General features: G+C 41.9%; 1 protein-coding gene across 5 annotated transcripts in view; it reads left to right on the top strand.

The window, feature by feature from the left end:
- The window catches only part of MED12L (mediator complex subunit 12L), a 329,485-nt gene that overhangs the window by 19,373 nt on the left and 287,518 nt on the right, over positions 1-22,594 (top strand). For 4 of the 5 annotated variants that reach the window (XM_067737493.1, XM_067737492.1, XM_067737490.1 and 1 more), the window contains exons 3-4: positions 11,522-11,626; positions 18,096-18,287. In XM_067737493.1, the coding sequence (XP_067593594.1) occupies positions 11,522-11,626; positions 18,096-18,287 (297 nt within the window). Of the gene's footprint in view, positions 1-11,521; positions 11,627-18,095; positions 18,288-19,701; positions 19,735-22,594 lie in introns of all 5 variants that reach the window. The other variant, XM_067737488.1, reaches the window with a different exon arrangement.

Raw genomic sequence — 22,594 nt, 5'->3', positions numbered from 1 at the left:
CCAGCCTCTGCCTCCGTCTTCCTTCTGTGTCTTCTTTGATAAGGACACCAGCCATGTGCTGTTGGATTAGGACCCACCCGATTTCAGCATGATCTTAACTTGATGATTGCTGTACAGACCCTATTTCCAAATAAGGTCGCAGGTATAGGGGTTGGGACTTTGACCCATCTTTTCGGGGTACACAATTCAGTGCCTGCAGGGCTTGTCTCTAGACCCTCCTCCGCATGTCCCTGGTTGGTCTGGTACTGGACCTTACCTTCTGGGCACTCTAGACTTCTAAATGTCTGTAAGAAACATCTTGTTTTGCCAGCTACCTCAAAGTTAACATTTATTTATTTATTTATTATTTTTGCGGTACGCGGGCCTCTCACCGTTGTGGCCTCTCCCGTTGCGGAGCACAGGCTCCGGACGCGCAGGCTCAGCGGCCATGGCTCACGGGCGCAGCCGCTCCGCGGCATGTGGGATCTTCCCGGACCGGGGCATGAACCCATGTCCCCTGCATCGACAGGCGGACTCTAAACCACTGCGCCACCAGGGAAGCCCTCAAAGTTAACATTTAAAACTGAACTTGTGATCTGTTCCTCTTCCCTCCAAAAATTCCCCTAACACTGCTATACGCTGTTTTAAGAGCTCTTGCCATCCCAGAAATCCGGGGACATCCTTGATAACCTCACTCTTTGTCATTCCATCCAACATGTTACCAAAAGCCCTGTTGAGTAGCCCCGTAAATATCCCTCCATGCTTCCCCTTCTTTCTGCCTCTGTCTTGGTCCTAGCTACCGTCTTCTCACGTCTCGGCTCTTAAGAGAGCCTCTAACCCGTCCCAATCCCCTTGCCCCCAGGCCTCCTGTTTGGTCTGACCGGCTCCAATCAGTTGTCTCCACTGTGGACCTATTCAGTTTGGATGATGTCACCCCACTGCATAAAACCCTTTACTCTTTTCTTGAAAAAATTTAATTATAGTTGATTTACAATGTTGTGTTAATTTCTGCTGTACGGCAAAGTGATTCACTTATACATATCTATCTATACATTCTTTTTCATATTCCTTTCCATTATGGTTTATCAAAGGATATTCAATACAGTTCTCTGTGCTAGACAGTAGCACCTTGTTTTTTATCCAATCTACATATAATAATTTGCATCTGCTAATCCTAACCTCCCAATCCATCCCTTCCCCGGCCTTCCTCCCGCTTAGCAACTGTTCTCTGTGTCTGTGGGTCTGTTTTGTAGATAAGTTCATTTGTGTCATATTTTAGATTCCACATATAAGTGATGTCCTATGGTATTTGTCTTTCTCTTTCTGACTTACTTCACTTAGTATGATAATCTCTAGGTTCATCCATGTTGCTGCAAATGGCATTATTTCATTCTTTTGTATGGCTGAGTAATATTCCGTTGTATATATGTACAACATCTTTATCTATTCATCTGTCATTGGACATTTAAGTTGCTTCTGTCTTGGCTATTGTGAATAGTGGTGCTATGAACGTAGGGGTGCATGTATCTTTTTTAAAAATTAATTTATCTTTTAGTTTTTATTTTATATTGGAGCATAGTTGATTAACAATGTTGTGTTAGTTGCATGTATCTTTTTGAATTATAGTTTTGTCTGTGTATATGCCCAGGAGTGGGATTGCTGGATCATACGGCAACTCCATTTTTAGTTTGTTAAGGAACCTCCATAGTGTTCTCCATAGTGGCTGCACCAATTTACATTCCCACCAACAGTGTAGGAGGGTTCCCTTTTCTCCATACCCTCCACACCCTACATTTGTCATTTGTAGACATTTTAATGATGGCCATTCTGCCTGGTGTGAGGTGGTACCTCATTGTAGTTTTGATTTGCATTTCTCTAGTAATTAGTGATGACGAGCATCTTTTCATGTGCCTATTGTCCATCTGTATGTCTTCTTTGGAGAAATGTCTATTTAGGTCTTCTGCCCATTTTTTGATTGGGTTGTTTGTTTTTTTGTTATTGAGTTGTATGAGTTGTTTGTATATTTTGGAAATGAAGCCCTTGTCTGTTTCATGGTTTGCAAATATTTTCTTCCATTCTATAGGCTCTCTTTTTGTTTTGTTTATGGTTTCCTTTGCTGTGCAAAAGCGTGTAAGTTTGATTAGGTCCCATTTGTTTATTTTTGTTCTTATTTCTATTGTCTTGGGAGACTGACCTAAGAAAACATTGGTACGATTTATGCTGGTGAATGTTTTGCCTATGCTCTCTTCTAGGAGTTTTGTGGTGTCATGTCTTATGTTTAAGCATTTAAGCCATTTTGAGTTTATTTTTGTGTATGGTGTGAGGGTGTGTTCTCACTTCATTGATTTTTACATGTGACTGTTAAACTTTCCCAGCACCACTTGCTGAAGAGACTGTCTTTTCCCCATTGTATATTCTTGCCTCCTTTGTCGAAGATTAACTGACCATAGGTGTGTGGGTAAAACCCTTTACTCTTGTAAAGATAGAAGTCCTTTACTTGGTCCACAAGACCCTGTGTATTCTATCCCCACCCACTGCCCAGTCTCACCTCACACCTGCGTCCCTTTGCTCCTGCCATGACGGCATTCTTTCTTTCATTTTCCCAGACCTACAGACCTTACACACGCTCTTCCTGTCTCTTGTTGGGCACACAGTGCCCGTGATTGTTACGTCTTCCCGACGAGTTGACCCTTTCATCATTATGGTGTGCCCCTCTTTATCTTTGATAATGCTCTTTCTTTTGAAGTTGACTTTGTCCAGTATTAATATAGCCACTCCAGCCCTCTTAAGTTCATCATTTGTATGGTATATATCTCTTTCCATCAGTTTTCTGTCACCTTATCTGTCTTAATGTATTTAAAGTACAGCATGTAGCTGGGTTTTGCTTCCTTATCCATTCTAGCAATCCCTGTCTTTTAGTTGGAATCTTAACCCAATTACTGATGTGGTTCGATTTATTTACCATTTTACTTCTGGATTATTAAACTATGTTAAAAATAATTGAAACTTACCTATTGACATTTTAGTTTACCTCTTTACATTTTATTTTTATTAGCGATTGCGTAAGCAGTTACAGTATACACCTCTAACTTTTCGTGGCCTTCGTAGAGTTAGTATTATATCACTTCACGCAAAATGTCAACCTTGCTATTGTAAGGGTCCTCCTCTTAACTTAGTTTACTCCTATTTCAGACTCAGAGTTTGGCTCAAAGACCACTTCTTCAGGGAGTTTTTTCTGAGTTCTCAGATTAGGTTAAGCCCCTATCATGTGTGCTCTGAGCAGGTAGTACTTCTCCTTGGGGCATTTATCACACTTGCAGTTTGCTCACTATGGAATCCCCAGTACTTAGCACACGTGATGTATACTTCGTTATTTGTTGATCAAATGAGGGGAAGCCCTGAGCTGGGGTTTGAAGAAGGCAAGAGATTTCATGCTGTACTCCAGGGGATGGGAGTGGCATCAGGCAAGGCTTAGAGGTTGAAAACACAGTGTATGTGGCAAGGAATATAATAGTCAAGTAGATTAAATGTAAGTTAAAAAAAAAAAAAAAGCTCTAATTTTTTTATACCAGTAGCCACCATTTATGGAGCACTTAATATGGGGCCAGGCACTGTGCTAAACTTTGTACATTTTATCTTATGTAACCTCAGCCCTGTGAGTTATTCTTGTCTTACTTCAGTTGAAGGAGCTGAGGTACAGAGAGGTCACTTACGTTGTTCCCTGTGATAGGTAAGGCTCTATATTCAAACTCAGATCTCTGTGATTCTGACACTCAGAATGGAAGTGAGACTGGGAAGTGGAGATTGGTTGTTCGAGGGGTTTAATGCCCATCCTAGGTGATTGTGTTTTTTTTAAAAAAATTAATTAATTAATTAATTTTTATTTTTGGCTGCGTTGGGTCTTCGTTGCTGCACATGGGCTTTCTCTAGTTGCGTCGAGCGGGGGGCTATTCTAAATTGCAGTGCGCGGGCTTTTCATTGCAGTGGCGGAGCACGGACTCTAGGCGCATCGGCTCAGTAGTTGTGGCTCGCGGGCTCTAGAGCGCAGGCTCGGTGGTTGTGGCTCACGGGCTTAGTTGCTCTGCGGCATGTGGGATCGAACCCGTGTCCCCTGCATTGGCGGGCGGATTCTCAACCACTGTGCCACCAGGGAAGCCCGGTGATCGTGTTTTGAGTCAAGGCTGGAGTTAGGTGCAGCGAAGGCCCACAGATGTTATTGAGGATCTGTAGAGTGTCGTGCTAGATGCTTCTGTTCTCTTTCGGTCCTGCGGGGTGGGGGTGGGGTGGGGTGGGGTGGGGTGGGTGGAACGCCTCTGAGGCTTTCGAATAGGGTAGAGCAGAAAAGAAAACCTGTTTCAGGAAGGTTCATCAGGGGCCAGTGGGCAGGCTAGGTTGAGGAAAGGTCAGGACGGAGGAGGGGAGGTGTGTGAAGAGCAGCAACGTGGGCCTGCTGTGACAGTGGCCGCAGGGTAGAGAGATGGCTGTACGTATTATTTTAGAGGAAGGACTAGATGTGAGACATGTTTTGAGAGAAGTATGGATAGAACTGGTTAATGATGAGGTCTGAGGCGAGAAAGATTTTTCCCTTATCTCTTGGGTCATTTGTATCTGCTAACCCTAAGTGTTGCCTGAAGACTATTGATTCTGGGAGTTCCCTGGCAGTCCAGTGGTTAGGACTCTGAGCTTCCACTGCAGGGGCGCAGTTTCGATCCCTGGTCAGGGAACTAAGATCCCGCATGCTGCATGGCAAGGCCAAAAAAACAAAAAAACCCACTATTGAATGTATCCATGATGGGTGTTATCATAGCCTCACTTCTCAGATGGGATCTGCAGACATCCTCAGGGGTCTCAGAGAACACTCTTCTGGGAGAGAGGTGGACAAGCTAGGGAAAACAGTTATAAAGCTGTTTTTAAAAATTTTGTTTGGGGTAAGACCTTAGCTAACACAGCCTAACTGGTGCATAGAGAGACAGCTACTGCTGTGACATTGTCATGCCTGGTGGGCATTTCTGTCCAGTCTGTTGACAGTCATTGAGTTAGTGTGTTAGATGCAAGTAGGTGACCGAGGAAATCGGGCATCTCTGCGTGTGTTCTTTGTGGTAGATGAGAAGTCTGGAGGAGGTTAAGTGTGTGTGCACCTTGTGTGTGTGTATTTATTATCTGCTTTTGAGATGGTCATTGAAAATTGTGCTAAACTGACTTTTTTCCCCTTTTGAGTGAGAAAGAGCTTAAGCAATTTCCAAACTGGCATCAAAATGGTTTCACTTTCCTGATGAAACATTTATTGCAATTAAAAGATTGCTTTGAAAGCGATCCAAAAAATAACATCATTCTCTGAAGTTCAAGGTAAATGCGCGAGATTTATGGATGCATTTGGAGTTCACCCAGAATATCGAAGGTCTGACTTTTGTATCGGTACAAAATACAAAAATGCAGAGTGAATGCTGGCCTTCCATATGAACATGGGCCAGTTTCTAGGCTTTTCTTTCTGTTTGTCTCTGGGTACCTGTCTCCCTAAAATTGCTTTAAGGCTTATCATTTTAGTTGAAGCCAACGACCAAGTGGCTGAGATTTCTTTTCTCTGTGTTGAGGTTACTTTTGGACCAATTCCGTTTTAAACCTGTTGAAATCATATGCTGCCTGGCCTGGTGCACCGCTGCCCCAGGCCACCAGGCAGAATGCGTGTTCTCAGCTAGCGTCGTCTCTTGTCTGAGTAGGTATTAGGGCTCACACATGTGTGTACAGTGTTTTGTCCCCACTGCTGTTAATGATAAACAAAAACATTTAAAACTCTCTGAGTTCATGGTTGGCACTTTAGTTTTCTTTATTCCCCACATTGTACAATGGGAAAATTTTCAACCTCCAACAAAGGAGTTCTTCTACTGGAAAGGATTTGGTGCTAAGATCGTGATTCGTGGTTGGTTGTGTCCCCAAGTTTTGAGGGGTTTAGCTGTCTCAGCTTTGCAAATAGGCAAAGTAGCAGCTGACGGTTCTAGTTTTTATGAGAATTGTTGACTAGGTGTAGCAAAACAAGTTTCAGTTTCTGTAAGGACCATGGTAAGGACTTTGGCGGTTATCCTCTCTTATTTAGAAAAATCTTTGAAGAGGTTCAAGGTTAGTGCAAGAGGAAGCTATTTGTGTCCCCTGGCTTGGGGATTTGAGAGGCATGCTGTTTTAAAATCTGGACTCTCTCCCTTACATATTTGCTTGATTAGATTTGGCAAAGGCCTTCAGAGCAAAGTGTCATAAAAGTTTGTAGTTGAGTTCGTATAACACGTTACATCTTGTTCTGAATCTCTTAGCGCTGCCTAATGCCGTTAAGTATCCATGTCCTATCTCATTTTCCCAAATTGGGTTCATCACGCATCCTGGGGTCAGAGAGGATGTTTTTCCTTTCAAAGGGGTCTGTTTGTGCCTTACCGGAGTTTGAGAAACACTGTGTCTAAACAACAATAGTAAACACTCTGGAATCTGAATCTTACTCTTAACTCAGTGTTTGGATTCTTGCTGTGGACTTTCACTCTTTAAAGAAACTTGAGGAGAAAAACCGTCAGGGTGCATGTTTTGGTTGTGACGCTTTGGTTTTTACCTCCGTTTCACTTGGTTTCTCTAGGAAGCTGACCTAAAGTTCTGCGTGAGTAAACGTCAACAGACGCGCCTTCCAGCCTTCCGTTTCAGCTCTGTGAGCTTCCTGATTTAATTGCGCGCTCTGCGGCCCCGGTGCGTTTATTCGTGGGTCTATGAGAAGTTAAAGGAGTGAAAGAGAAACTTTCTAACTTGTTTTCTTCCTTGATCGTTGTGTGTGTGTTGTGTGTGTGTGTTGTGTGTGTGTGTGTGTAGCTTTGTGTGTGCGCCTTTGGAGTGGAGACAGGGGTGTGGCAGAGAATTCTGACCAGGCTTTTCTTCTTGGGACTTCCTGCTCCTGAGCTAAGGTGGAGCATCGAGTTTCTCCCTGGTGGTGAGTGCAGCCCTGATGCTGGGCATGAGAATGCCCTGGTTTTCTAGAAAGCCACCAACTCCAAATCTTTATGTCAGGGGCTCTCAAAGTGTGGTCCCTGGATGCATCACTCATCTGGGCAGTTGTTAGAAATTCAGATTCTTGGGTACCACCCCACCTATCGAATTGGAAGCTCTGGGGGAGGGGCCCCAGTGGCAGCTGTGCTTTAACAAACCCATCAGGGGATTCTGATGCATGCAAAAGTTTGAGAACCACTACTGAAGGCCAAGGTCTTTCTAATTTCTGAAGCAGATCTTTTGTGTTTCTGAGTGCTTACTGAAGCTTCAGGTTATCACTTTCCTGAACCAGAAATACGACACAGACAGCAGCAGTAGTAATTATTGCTGGCCATGTTCATAGAGCGTGGTGGCTAGGAACGTGGATTCTTTGGAGTTCCTTACCACTATGTGACCTTGGGTAAGTTAATTAACCTCTCTGCTTTTTATTTCCTCAACCGGGCTATGGAGATAATAGTAGTAGAAACTCTTACTATCCCTGTTTCACAGTTGAGGAAACTGAGGCCCGGGAACCGTTCCAGAGCTTGCTTTGAGTCACTCTTCAGTGGAGTTGGAGGTTCAAATTCAGACAGTCTGATTGCAGAGCCTGGGCTCTTGTCCCCCTTGTGTGCATTTCCGCTTAGTCATCCTTACCCTGGGGTCAGCAAGGCCTCCACCTGTAGCCACAGCTGCGAGCTGTAGGGGCCTGTCGTGGCTGGAGCTGGACGTCCCATCGTCATGGTGTTGCAGCAGGAGCAGAGCCTGTGTGACACTCCCTGTTTCTGAAACCTGGATTCCCCTTTTCAGAGGCAGTCCTCTCAGTGAACTTTGGTTTTCTACGGGAGTGTGGTGACACTCTGGGAGCAGGTGTCGGCTGTCCCTACAGTTGAGGTGCTACTGCCCTTTAGTGGGCGGGGCCGGGGTGCTAGATGTCCTCAATGGCGAATTGTCCTGTGTCCCACTGGATTGTCATATGTGCCACCAAACTTTCAAAGCTGTTTTCTCTCTGTTCCAGGTGGGAATCTATTTACATGTGATCTCAAAGTATTTTTTTGGCATGATTTTAATACACAGTCAGTATACACTGAGTCTCTGAGGAATATAACGATTGCGTTTTAATATATTGGGAGAAGATTTTATTTTGTCGGTTTGAAAATTTTACTAAGAGTTTTCACCGTTACAGAAGATTCACATCATGGTGTTCTGATCATTTGAAATAGCAATACAGCACACCTGTATCAGTCTGCATTTATGGTGATTCTAGGTATAGGAACAAACATTTACTAATTCTTGATGTCTCCTAGGGCCCCACTTCTCAAAGGTTAATGTGTCCATGAATTACCTGGAGAATTTGTTAAGCTGATTGAAATGAGATTCTGCATTTTTAACGAGCCAGCGCTGATGGCCCATGGACCACACTTTTTGGGTAGTAGAGGTCTTGTTGTGTATGCCTGAGGGTTTCCTTTTCAAGTACCTATGTTGTTACAACTTACTTTCATTTTGAAAAAACTTTTAGAGTGAGGGCATTACATTGATTTTTTAAAAAAATGTTGGTAAGTTATTGTCTATGAATTTCATTTCAGACTTGGAAAAAGGGCATTTAAAAATATTTGCTTTTAGGATGGTGCCTCGGGCTTGAGGGGGTGACAGCCACTGCTCTGAGAGGTTAAGTGGCTCTAGTCATAAATCCGCACAGAATTAGGGACCTCAACGTCATGGGGTAGTGATTCAGAATATACTTACGTGAATTGTTCGAAACAGGTTATCATTCACTTATTTACTCTTTCAACAGATATTTATTGAATATATTTTGTGAATTGAATATTGTGTGCTCTGTGCCAGCCACTGCTCTGTGTTCTTGGCACGCTTCTGTGAACAACATAAAGACCCCTGTTCTCACAGACCTTACCTTCTGGTGGGGGAGACAGACAGGATACATCATAAGTAAATTACGTGGGGTTTTAGGTGATCAGTGCTATGGATTATTGGACGATTAGGAGTGCTAGGGTGAAGGGAATGGGGTGAGCAGTTCCAGTTTCAAATAGGGTCATCAGATTTCTCATCGAGGACATGACTTAAGGTGACCAGGGAGTCGGCCATGTGGAAACCAGGGAAGAGCAATCCAGGCAGAAGGGGTAGACCATGCAAGGCCCTGAGGCTGGAGGTCGTCCAGCTGGACACTTGAGGAGCTGCAGAGTGAGCAAGGGGAGTGTGATCAGGGGTGAGGTCGGAAAGATATAAGGGGCCAGATCACTCAGGGACTTGTAGGACCTCATAGGGCCTCTGCTCGGATTCTGAGGTACGGAGTTATCGCAGGCTTTGAGGAGTGACGTGATCTCACTCAAGTTTTCCAAAGCTCCCTGTGGCTGCTGTGTTGAATGTGGCCTTCAGAGGGCAAAGGTAGAAGCAAGGAGACCAGTTAGGAGCTGTTGCAGTGTCCAAGCATGAGGTGATGGTGGCCTTGACCTGGGGGAGGCATCGGTGGTAGTGAGAAGCGCTCAGATTCCGGATGCATTTTCATGAAAGTGAGAATACAAGTTTGGAAAGTTCTCAGCACTCAAGGCTCCCAGCCGTACCTGTGTGGATCCTAGTTTGAGGAAAATCTGATGTGGCTGACAGACTTGTTACCATGGTCCCATGTTCTTTTCCTTCTGGCGATTCTGTGTGTGTATTTGTGCGTGTGTGTGCGTGTGTGTGTGTGTGCGCGGGTGGCATGTCTGTCCAGGCCAGTGCTTATTAGCAGTCAGTCACAACAGGCAGCTAGCTGAGCAGGGGTTAGTTTAGAATAGAAACTGAAGCAGTACTAAATGGAACTAACTGGTCCTGAAAGCCTCACACATTCCCTCTTGATTAACCCAGGACGTATTTTTAGTAAAAACATAAGCTATTCCTCAATTAGTGTTTCTTGTATTACTCTGATGCTAAAGCACAGATAAAAATTCCATTTTCTTGTCCCACTCCCCTCGTGACACCACGTGTCCCCCTTCTTCCTTAGACTCTGAGATGGCAGAAATTTCATTAGCACGCCTGCTTTATTTCAGTTGACTGACACTTTTTTGACTTAAAATATGCATTATGTAGTTTTGCCCTAGATTTCCAAATAATTTATTTGAAAATGCGGGAGCAGTTTGAGATGTCTTCTGATATATACATGCAACTCATTTTCTGTGCGGATCACAATTCCAGCTACCTTCCGTGCTGGGAGGAGACTTGGTTACCATAGAGCTAAGCTTCCTGTAGTGGGGTTTTTTGAAAGCCCACCAGAACTGTGCCTAGCCAAGGTATTAGCTAGAGCACACACAATTAAGTAAAGTTACATGGCATGACTCCAGGAGACCCCGGTTCTCAGCCAAGGTGACCTTTCAGGTGCTCTATGTCGTTAACGATTTTGGCCTAAGGCTTTCTGCCTAATCATAGCAGTGATTTGATCAGTTGATTTTTTTTTTCATTTTACACTTACAGCAATTACTTGTGAAGAATAAGTGTATATTCTTGTGCTGTTGCTACCATTACCCCAGGTGTCACTGAGACCATTTCTTGGCCTGAAGTGAGGGGAGCAGAAGGTGGCTTCATTTACGCACACCTTTCCCCTTTATTCTTTCAAGTCTGTATTTTGGGAACTCTGATTTAGTTCTATAACTCAGTGATCTGGGTAGGGGAAGGTCTTTTTTTTTTTTTTTTAAATGCCTTGGGCTATTTTTGATGTGTTGTGACCTTGGTAAGGAAAGTTTTCCTATATCTATCCAGTAGATCTTTTTTAAGGAGGGTACGAATTGTGGCTGTGTATTTTTAGACCACATTTTCCTGTGGCATTTGTACTCTGGTGCACAGTGTCATGGAAATTTCTCTTCCTAGTCTAGGAGTGAGAAGATGGTCTTTCAGCGCTGGCTTTGTCCAGTTACTGTACTAGCTGAGCGAGCCTCACTCTTCTCATCTGTAGACAGGCATGAAGACACGCGCCTACCATCTGCCTCAGAATTGGTAAAGGTGAAGTGAGCCGAGGTGTATGAACAGCTTGGCAAGCTCTAAACTTCCCCTCAGCTGCAGGGCTGTGGTGGTGTGTAGTTATCACATGCCTTGCGCCTAGGAGCCCTTCATTCCTGTCTTTAACTCGCTGTGGGGTCTTGGGTAAGTTGAGTGAGCCAGTTTTCTGGAACACAGCATAGAGACGTGCACAGGGGCTGGCAAGGTACGTGCACAGGGCCGGTCAAGCTGTGGGCTCTCTAGAAACAATCCCAGTCTGCACATTCTATGAGTTTACGTTTATGGGGGGAGGTTGCTTTTTTTTTTTTTTTCCTTTTTCCAATTTTATTCGTGAAGAATTTTCACCTACAGGCAATGGTTGTTAACATTTTGCCACATTTGCTTTCTCTCTCTCTACACATGTATATATTGATTTTTAAACCTCTGTTGCTTCTTTCCTTGGTGAGTGTTGAACAGTTCTCTTCTGCAGAGCATAGCAATGTTCATCATTCCTGAGGCTACGGGATGTTGGCTTCAGTTGGAGCTTTGATATCCTTCGGACTAATCAGTACCTTTCCACCCACAGGATGAACTTACCGCTGTGAATGTAAAGCAAGGCTTCAACAATCAGCCCGCCTTTACTGGAGACGAGCATGGCTCGGCTAGAAATATTGTAATTAACCCGTCAAAGGTAATGCTCATCGCTTCCCAAAACTTCCGAAAGAGCATACGTATGTGAAACCCATGGGAGCTAATGTTGATAAATTTGTGTTATTGAAACCACAACCCATATTCAAAGTTCCCCCAGATATCCTTTATGCTGTCCTGCTGCAGGGTCCAATCAGGGGTCACGCACTGCTTTTGGCTGGCGTGTCTCCTAATCCTATTTTAATCTAGCGCAGTACCGCTCTCCAGAGTCCCTTATTTTGTTGTTGTTGTGAGGTTTTTTTGTTTTTTCAGGTTAAATATTTTTGGTGCAAAGACTACAGTGCACATCAGGAGACATGCAGTGTTAGTTTGCCTGAGAATTGCTTATACTGTTTGATCACTTAAGGTGCTGTCTGCCATCTCTTTACATTGCAAAAGTAGTCATCTTTTCCTCGTGGTAATCTCCACAGGGTGATACTTTGAGACGGTATGAACATCCTATTGTCCAATAAATTTCTTTTTTTTTTTTTTTTTTTGGCGGTACGCGGGCCTCTCACTGTTGTGGCCTCTCCCGTTGCGGAGCACAGGCTCCGGACGCGCGGGCTCAGCATGGCTCACGGGCCCAGCCGCTCCGCGGCATGTGGGATCTTCCCGGACCGGGGCACGAACCCGTGTCCCCTGCATCGGCAGGCGGACTCTCAACCACTGCACCACCAGGGAAGCCCTGTCCAATAAAATTTTATGCTATGATTTTAGCATCAATTGTCGATTCCTGCTGAATGATTTATTTTGCTGATGGTTGCAAAATGCTGGTTTTGTAGTTATTATTCCTCGTATGTTTATTAGTTGACATTCTTTTGTTAAGGACACCCCATTTTTCAGTATCACTTTGAACCCCTGAACTCTTAAAATCAGTTGTATGACCTTCAGTTTTCTTTTTGATGCTCACACTGTCTCACATTTGGCCAGTGGGGGCACCTTTAACCTGGTTCTTGGGCCTTTTGGACAACCCCCTCACCCCCCAACCCAGTCCTTTGGGCACTTCCTCACTTGAGGTACAATAACATAGTCCAGGGCCATCTTGTTCTTTTCCTATCCCGTCCCAGATCTGGGTGCCCAGCTTGCTCATGGCTACTTGAGTGTCACAACTTCTAGGCCCTTTCAGTGGACAGAGATGGCAAAAATATTTAGGTTTCTTCTTTTTCTTCCCTCCCTCCCTCCCTCCCTCCCTCCCATCCATCCATCTGTTCTAAGTCAGTACCACAGGGTCTTTCCCACGCTTTTCCCTTTTCCATCATTGTATCTCCTTTCTCTTAAGGTGAGAACCCTGGATCCCAGCAATATTAGCATGTTTATTCATTTGCTCTATCTTATAATATACATAAAAAGTTCCAGAATAAACTATACCAGTGTCATTCCAACAACAAAACTGCTATGTAAAATTTACAATTGCTCTACCATGCTTTTTGTCTTTAGACTAACTTTCATTAAGAGTATGTAGTCAGAGGGACTTCCCTGGTGGTGCATTGGTTAAGAACCTTCCTGCTAATGCAGGGGACATGGGTTCGATCCCTGGTCTGGGATGATCCCACATGCCACGGAGCAGCTAAGCCCGTGCGCCACAGCTACTGAGCTTGCGCTCTAGAGCCTGCGAACCACAACTAGTGAAGCCCGTGCGCCTAAAACCTGTCCTCCACAACAAGAGAAGCCACCTCAGTGAGAAGCCGTGCACCGCAGTGAACAGTAGCCCCCGCTCGCTGGAACTAGAGAAAGCCCGTGCACAGCAACAAAGACCCAATGCAGCCAAAAATTTAAAAATAAATAAATAAATTTATTTTTTAAAAAAGTATGTAGTCAGAGTGTTGTATTAAAAATTTCTTGAATTAAGTCTTTTTCCTTTGTGGTTATGTTAACAATTAGATATATAGATGGAATTTTCTGTTTGTATCCTTTAAGGTTTGTTTTTCATCCTTTTTGAGTTATTTCTATTTTCGAATATTAAAATACTTTTTAAATTAAAAAATCATGCCTACAGATTAAAAGAAATCAAGCATACAGATGAATTTCTATTCTTGTTTTCTCTTAACCAGAGATTGTTAAAAGTTTGTGTATCATTTCAAATCTCTTTTTATATGCACACATGCATACACAAACATATGTAATTTGCTAAACTAGCAACTGAAGTATTATTTAAGTGATGTGAAAAAAAACAATTATTTTCTACAGATTGTCCTATTGACCAAACACAGTGTTTTTACTCTTTTTCCAATCTTGCTTGATACCTTTTAAACATCACAACTACAATTATGTATGTGTTGTAATTTGTTTTCTACTTTTTTTTTATTGTGGTAGAATTTACATAACATAAAATTTACCATTAACATATGTAAGTGTATAGTTCTTTGGCATTAAGTACACTCACACTGTTGTGCAAATATAACTACCATCTGTCTCTAAACTTTCATCTTCCTTAACTTATGTACTTAAAGAAGAAGTAATATCATTTTGTGTGTACCTTTCCTTGAGGCTGAAGTATTCATATTCATAGTAATTAATGGATAGATAACGTTTCATCATTTATGTGCTGTAATAACTGAAACTGCTGGTGTACAGCAGTTAGCCTATTATCTGTTTCTTATGGTTATTTATAAAGAAGGTATAGTCATATTTGAACATATAGCTTTTGTTCTTTAGGATAAATTCCCAGCAGCATATTACTTGGTTAGAAGATGCATTAGTCTACTGGGGCTGCCATAACAAAATACCACAAACTGAGGGGCTTAAACAACAGAAATTTGATTTTCTGAGAAAGTTTATTTTCTCACAGTTTTGGAGGCTGGAAGTCCAGGATCAAGGTGTCAGCGGGTCTGGTTTCTCCTGAGGCCTCTCTTCTCGGCTTGTATACTGCTGCCCTCTCACTGTGTCCTCACATGGGCTTTTCTCTGGGTGCGGGTATCTCTGGTGTTCTCCTTCTTATAGTGGCACTAGTCATATTGGATTAGGCCTCACCCTTATGACCTCATTTAACTTTTTTTCTCTCTTTCTTCTTTGTTTTTTACAGTAGATCCTTGTTGGTTATCTATTTTAAATATAGCAGTGTGTACATGTCAGTCCCAAACTCCCAATCTATTCCTCCCCCCAGGTAACCATAAATTCATTCTCTAAGTCTGTGAGTCTGTTTCTGTTTTGTAAATAAGTTCATTTGTATCATTTTTTTTTTAGAGTCCACATATAAGTGATATCATATGATATTTGTCTTTGTCTGACTTACTTCACTTAGTATGATAATCTCCAGGTCCATCCATATTGCTGCAAATGGCATTATTCCATTCTTTCTAATGGCTGAGTAATATTCCATTGTATCTGTGTACCACATCTTCTTTATCCATTTATCGGTCCATGAACATTTAACCTTAATTACCTCTTTAAAGGCTCTATCTCCAAATACATTGAGGCTTAGAGCTTCAATAACTGAATTTTGGATATACACAATTCTGTCCATAACAAAGTATGAACGCCTTGTGTATAGGAACTGCCAAATTGTTCCCAGTTGTATGAAGTTTTATGTCATTTTAAATAATTGAATAAATGGAAATAGCACCCGTTACCACTTCTGCTGCTCTCATCCTTCCTGTGAGATTTACTCAAGGATTCAAACCTTCTGAGGGGAATTTGATCTAATGAATATGAAATACATGACCTATAGTATAGCCCCTAAACTTTTTCATTTTCTTACCAAATGAATTACTTTCAAAATAGCTGTGGATGGATGAAAACAAGTTTTAAATTAAACCTTATCTCTCATACCTTGTCTGAGGGAGTGCAAATTGGTATAAACATTATGGAGGGTAATTTGACAATGCTGATTAAAATTACAGAATCATACAATCTGAATTCTGAAAATTCATCTGAAAGCTATAGCTGTACATGTATGAAATAACAAATAGGAAAGGCTATTCATTTTAATGTGATTTGTAATCGCAGAAGTTTGAAACAAGTGTCCATTAACGGGGACTTGATTAAATAAAATGTGGTACATGCACAGAGTACATTATTATGTGTCTGTAAAAATGAATGAGGAAGCTCTCCATAGACAAATATGGAAGGAAGGCTCTCAGACACTTACTCAATGTACATAACGAGGTATAGATATAAGAGAAAAATAATATATTCGTGTTTGTTCATGTGTATTCACATGAGGAAACTCTGGAAAGACACATAAGAAACTAATCAAGGTGGTTCTTTGGAGTTAGGCATTGGGACTTGGGAATGAGGCTCTTAACTTTTTCTCGATTTTAGAATAATGTGAATATACTGCTGATAGAATAAAATTAAGTGTATGATCATGTTTTGATTTTTTTCTTTTTTTTTTTTGAGTCCTAATGTGTATTTTCTCTGCTCTTGCTTTCTTGGGAGTTTTGACTTTGTTTACATTTATGCAGTTCATAAAATTTTTAGGAAGTAAAACATATATATAGCCACTATGTTCCATTGCTATTATTAAATACATAGAAAAGAGTATAATTGCAAAAGAGATTGCCCAGACTTTTTTTTTTTTTTTTTTTTTAATTTGCCGTGTTCTGAATTCTTTTGGCTGTTACCTACACCAGGACATTTTTTTTTTTTTTAAGAAGATGTTGGGGGTAGGAGTTTATTAATTAATTTATTTATTTTTGCTGTGTTGGGTCTTCGTTTCTGTGTGAGGGCTTTCTCTAGTTGTGGCAAGCGGGGGCCACTCTTCATCGCGGTGCGCGGGCCTCTCCTGTTGTGGAGCACAGGCTCCAGACGCGCAGGCTCAGTAGTTGTGGCTCACGGGCCTAGTTGCCTCCGCGGCATGTGGGATCCTCCCAGACCAGGGCTCGAACCCGTGGCCCCTGCATTAACAGGCAGACTCTCAACCACTATGCCACCAGGAAGCCCCCCAGACTTTTTTTTTTTTTTTAAATACAATTTTTGCAAATCCCTTGATTTGCAAAATCAGTGATTGGCTTGATTTAATTGAATAGTCTTTTCAGATCACCGTGGCTATTCTTCTTTGACAGTACTTAGACTAGTTTAAAAATTTTTTTAATGTCTTTGTTTATTATGATTAAAATGCTCATACGTGATTGCAAATAAGAGATCTTTTAAATATGAAACAATCTACATAGGTAGGTATTTCGTGCCATTGGTGCAAAGACCAAATATTGATTGAGAAATTTAAAATTAAACAGTTTGTTACTCTTGGCTCCTTGTTTTCAAATAGCTGTTTTTTTGGTGAATTTTTGCATTTACTTCTCTGGACATTCTGCAAACTTTGCTTAAAAAAGAATACTATGAAGTTGTTTTAAAAAAATAAGGTTCAGCCTTTTTTTCTAATTACTATAATTTTTATTGCCATATTACCTCAACACAAAACAGACTTTTTCACTGTACCTCAATCACAAGGATCAAGGGATGCCAATTCACATTAAAAAAATGTTTACCAGCTTTTCGCCCTGGTAGATAAACTTGGCTAATTGCTTCCAACTGCGTTCCACCCTATAGACTAATTGTTTATTGAGTCATGAGCATTAACTAAGGTAGTGATTCTTATTTTGGTGCAGCAGGGTAGGTATTTTATTTTAATCACGGTTGCCACTGTCTGCTAACCTTATTGAAGGTATTTGTTAGAAATTGTTGTCCACATCCTGTTATTAGAGAATTTCCAGGGGACAAAATGTGATGCTGTGATAGGCTTCTTGGAAATTCCAAGAGGTTTTCTGTGGATTCATTTAGTTTTTAGATATTACTCAGTCCCCTTCCTTCTTGTCCCTTTGTCTTTCCTTTGTCCTCTTTTAATTTGGTTAATATGAAAATGCCAGTCATTCACAGGAAGCTCCCTTTGCTACTTTGTTCCATTCAGAGCAAGCCACACTAGCTTTCTCTTTCTAAACACTTGTACTCATGAAATTGGCAGCCCAATCAAAAATGTTGAATATTTAATTTAATCGAACCTTTTGTAATTTTCCATGTAAATAAATTAGATTTCTCTAGACTTTTTTTTTTTTTGAAAACACTGAGTGTAAATACAGAGTTTCCTTTCCAAATTTATGTGCTATTAAAATGAAACAAGAAAAAGAATGATTACTGTGTGATTGCCAGGTTCTGATCTTGTATGCAACACCTCTCAGGAAAAAGATTCTCTTCAAATGGGTGTGTACTGTGAAAAAGGAGAGGTTCATCTAAAGATGAAAGCAGAACCCATTCTCTTGAAATTTATTCAGGATATAATGAATTTTATAGGAATTTTCAGAGACCCTTCTTGTTCCCTTGAACTACTTGTTAGTAGTGAAACAAAGGTGCTGTGGGAGTTTCTGCATTATGTTAGTGTAAGGAAATCACAACTCTTAGCTTCAAGGACTTAAATTCCCATTTTATTTTCCAATGGGCTCTTTGAAGATTTTCTGTTAAAACAATAAAAATAAAATACTGATACGTACGTTACTAACATTCTTGCTTATTGTCTTTAAACTCTGTTTTCTCTTCCACAGATTGGAGCTTATTTTAGCAGCATATTAGCTGAGAAACTAAAGCTTAACACTTTCCAGGACACCGGAAAGAAGAAACCACAAGTTAATGCTAAAGATAATTATTGGCTGGTTACTGCTCGATCCCAGAGTGCGATTCATAGTTGGTTCTCTGACTTAGCAGGAAATAAACCACTTGCTATTTTGGCAAAAAAGGTATTAAGTATTTCTTGCATTGTTTTAATTGAGGCCTTATAGAAATGAAAATATTTGAGACAATGTTCAAGTATATATTTCTTTTCCCCAATTCTCTCCAAAACTCCAAGTCTCAATGGCAGGTATCCTGCACTAGGTGTGTGCTGCACATAGGCTGTTTCCCCTTCATTTTGATGGCATGTGGTGCCTAGGACATCTAGAGACCTAAACATTCTACACAGGAAGCTGTTGATGTGGATATTAGGTAGACAGGGTTTTAAAATCAAAAACAGGCAGTGAGACTTCATTTATTTCTGTTACATTTTCAGTTTTTTAGGTCAGGATGTCCAAATGGGTTAAATAGAAATCCTTGCTTTAATGTTATTTCCTTGTCTTGAAAAGTACCCATCCAAATTCTTAAACTAACTCTTCTTCCGAACAAGTGAGATAAAAGATAGTGATTCCGTGTGTGCTTGAAAACCGTCTTTGAAAAAGTTTCAGTACAAAATGGGCAGGTTTATTCATAGCTCCCCGCTTTTTTGAGGAGGGGGAGGGAAGGGAGGGTTCTTTTAAAAATCTTTGCCTTTGATCATTTTCCTCACGTGGGAAATACTGCACAGATTCAACAATCTTATAGTCCCAATAGTACAAAATGTCTTTTGAAATTTAGATGAGAGCCAGAAACTTCCGTCTTAGTCTTGATCTCTGACTTCTTACACACCTTTCAAATAATCCCCAGGTCTTTCTCATCTCCCCTGAAACCCTTTAGTTTTAGGGGAGCCCATCTTCTATTCTTAAGTTTTCACGAATGGCTTGGTGCAGGCCCAGGTTAGAGGAGAGCTCCTTCGTGTATTTATGTTTTTGTTTTCTAAAGCACCTCTTTGAAAATAGTGCCTGTAGCTCCCGTGGGCTTTATTTTGCCCTAGTGTCGGAGCCTTGCGTTGCCTTTCATAGATGTTAGTGCTTAAAGGCAACCGAAATCCTTGCAAAGCAGACGATCAGCGGAACCCTCTCTTGCTACTCAGGTAGTGCCTCTGTCTCAACACGGGCTGGACCGCATAGCATTTCTTTTCCATTGTTGACCGTTTACCACGTGTTCCCACTGTGGCCTGGGAATTGTATCTGAAGGCTGCAGAAGTCAAAGGCCATCCTTCACTATTTGATGGCTTTCTACCAAAAGTTCATACCCTCCACGTTGGTTAGTACCTTCAACTCCTATGTAGCCAGCCTGACATCTTTCCTTTTAGGTTTGCCTTTTTTGTAAGCTTTTAGAATGCAGGTTTTTTTTTTTTGGGGGGGGGGGAGATATTTCCTGAAAGGGAATACTCATGAGGAATTGATGCCCTTGCTTTAGGGGTGTAATGGTCTCTCATCTTTTAAGAGGGAGATGAATTATGGTGCAGTGTATTAGCCGTTGTTCTTCTCTCTTTATTAGGAGCTGCCTCTGGCCAAGTCAGGTGTCCCTCAGGTAAGCCCTGACGTTAATTCTTTGCAAAGTTAAAGATGTTTTCTTTGTCAAACCATTGAATATACTTTGAAGTATTCATTTCTTGGGCATTTCAGGAGTCATTCCTTCCCATCCCTTCCTCAGCATTTCATCTTCTTGAGGTGGCGAAAAGTCTTTAGAGTTGGGTAAAAGATTGCATCCTCTGCGTGCCCTTCATATTAGAAAGTTTGAATACCTCTTAATTTCTGGTATTTATCTGCGGGATGGCTTGATGTAGAAGACCTTCCTTTTCCTGCTGAGATCCTGAGTCACCTTCCAGCTCTGATCTAGAGTTCAAAATAGTTTCCTGTATGGGACGGACAGGTTTCTGGACCTGGTCTTCCGTTCATATAAAGCTCCACAGCACTCCAAGTATTGAGCCACAGAGAGGACAACAGTGGCCTGTGAAAGGCCTTTGAATCCAATCGCGGTCGTAGTTAGATTTGGGAAAGGAGACTTCTTGCTCCTGGGGATATCCTTTTAGCTCTTGAACGGTTCACTAAGAATGATGTGTTCACTTCTGGTGACTTTGATTACTGTGGTCTCTGGAATTTCCATTTGCTTCTACCACTGCTTAGCAAACAGAGGGTGCTGACAGAAAGGAGAATACAGGGAGAGAAGCGTTACAAGGGCAACGCTTTGGTGGATGGAAGGCCATGCTAGGTGTCTTCGTTTTCTTCTGGTACTTAGATGCGGTTCCACCTTGATTGAGAAACCAAACCGCTGCCCAGTGATTGCCTGGGTTCAGCTACAAGTTGAAGTCAGATGGTTTCTTGGCTGAAAATGGAATCCATCCCTGTAGGAAGTCATACTTCAGTCAGTGTAAACATATTTTCCTTCCTGAGTTGGCCCAAACTGTAAATGTGACAAAACCATCAAAATGTGTCTTCTTCCTTAATTAAATAACTTTCTTCACATATGTTCTTCTGAATGCGAAAGCCCTTGATTTGAGCCAACCCTTTTTCTTAGGGCTCCGCCAGCAGGGACAGTGAGCTAGAGGTTTGCCTTATGCTGTTCCTGTAAGACTCAGCTTTGTTTGCTGCTTCGTGTAAACATTTCACATGCTCAGAATGCGCCCCCCATCCCCGGCCGTGCCTTCTTGTCAAACGCTGTTCAAGAAGAAATCTTTTAGGCTTCTATAAAGATGCTATTGGTAATGTTCCTTTGGAGATGCTAACTTTACTTTTTGCATTTGCCTGGTTTTTAGGCCTTGATCTTATGTATAGTCTTCTGGTACGTCTGGCTGAGAGGGAACCTGACCGTGGCAGCTAAAATGTAACTCCCTGATACCATTACTGTATGTTCTAGTGAAAACCAGCAGCTCCGGTCTGGAACTGACTGTATAAGACGGTGCTTTTCTTGTCCCTGGCCTAAACGACAGTAAACCCAGAGCCTCGTGCTCCGTGAAAGATGTGCCTTGTAAGCTAAATTTTCAGGAAGTTTTCTAGGTAACATGTATCACCGTGATCCACAGAGAGGAGGTTTTATAGCTTTAGCCTGTGTCGCTTTCACCTCCCTTTTATATAGTTACGTGGTGTGCCGTGTAGTCGCCTTTGTCATGGGGGAGGTTACGTTCTAAAGTCAGCAACCAAGGTAGGAACTGTACACGATCAAAAGTCTATTACATTGCCCGTAAAATGCAGTATATGGACACACTGCATCTCAGCGTCCAGCCAGGCAGCTTTTCTGTATCGCCGGAGCCGCTTGATGTTTCTTTGGGAAGAACCAGGTGAAATAGCTTGTTTTAAAGAGCTGGGTAACAAAAAACACTTACTTTTAAATTCTGGGATCACACTTTGTTCCAAGACTGCGAATGGTCAGGTTTGTAACATATGTATAATGCAGAAAAATCCACCGGCCGAACCATTGGCTAACTAAGAGAAAAATGCCATGCTCCATGAATCGGTTAGCCGGTTTGAAGCTTTGATTTTCAACACAAGATCGAGCGAGACTTCGGGGCATAGAGACCAGGGCTAGTGATGTCCATGGTTGTGGGTTTCCAGAATCCTCTTAGGAGAGAGTCAGGTCCATGGCTTGAGAACACATCGGGGGACGTGAAGAAATCCTTGAAACTGGAACTGGCAACAAAATGAAAGTTGTTATAATTTTGATACATGTAATTCTTTTGCTTTCTCCTTCTCACGCCACCGTGAGGTGGCCAGGGTCGGTATTATCTCGTTCATAAATGAAGAGCCTGGGAGTCATGGGTTTAACCACCACAGGCTGGGGCCACGACTGCAGCACAGGGGTGCTCATTGCTGGGGGCGGGGGTGGGCACGGTCTGCTTCTCCATCTCACTCTTCCCATCCTGCTGCATTGCAGCCAACATCCTCTCTGTCCGCTGCGTTACCCTGTATTCGTAAATCGGATAGCTTATGTATAGATCAATGGGCTATTCCTAGGGTATTTATGAGGAATTCTAGAAGACTGGATTAACTCTTTCAAGCCATTCAGCAGAACATTGAGATACTAATTTGCTAAATAGTACCTTTGTGGCCTGGAAGAAATAATTAACTGCCTCAAGTGCCCACTTTCAACCCGTGAATTAATTACCCAGCTGTTTCTAGCTCAGTGTTTATTAGGCAGATTCACTGATCCATCATTCTAGCCTCTATGTAAAATCTTGGTCTAAAGGCACTTTTAGAAGCTTTCTGGAAATTGTTATGCTTATGAGATGATACAATCAGAAAGCTTTATACAGAAATGTTCTTTGATAAAATGTAGGGTGGGGATAGCTTTTACTTTATCTGTCCCTTCCAATTTTGAGATATAAACTCCTTGGAGGACTGTCATGAGATTATTTCCCCTATTTTGCTGATACAACGAGTAGCTTTCAGCATCT

Source organism: Pseudorca crassidens, chromosome 5, assembly GCF_039906515.1.
Source record: "Pseudorca crassidens isolate mPseCra1 chromosome 5, mPseCra1.hap1, whole genome shotgun sequence".
Lineage (NCBI taxonomy): Eukaryota > Metazoa > Chordata > Mammalia > Artiodactyla > Delphinidae > Pseudorca > Pseudorca crassidens.
This window is presented reverse-complemented; position numbering and strand designations above follow the sequence as displayed.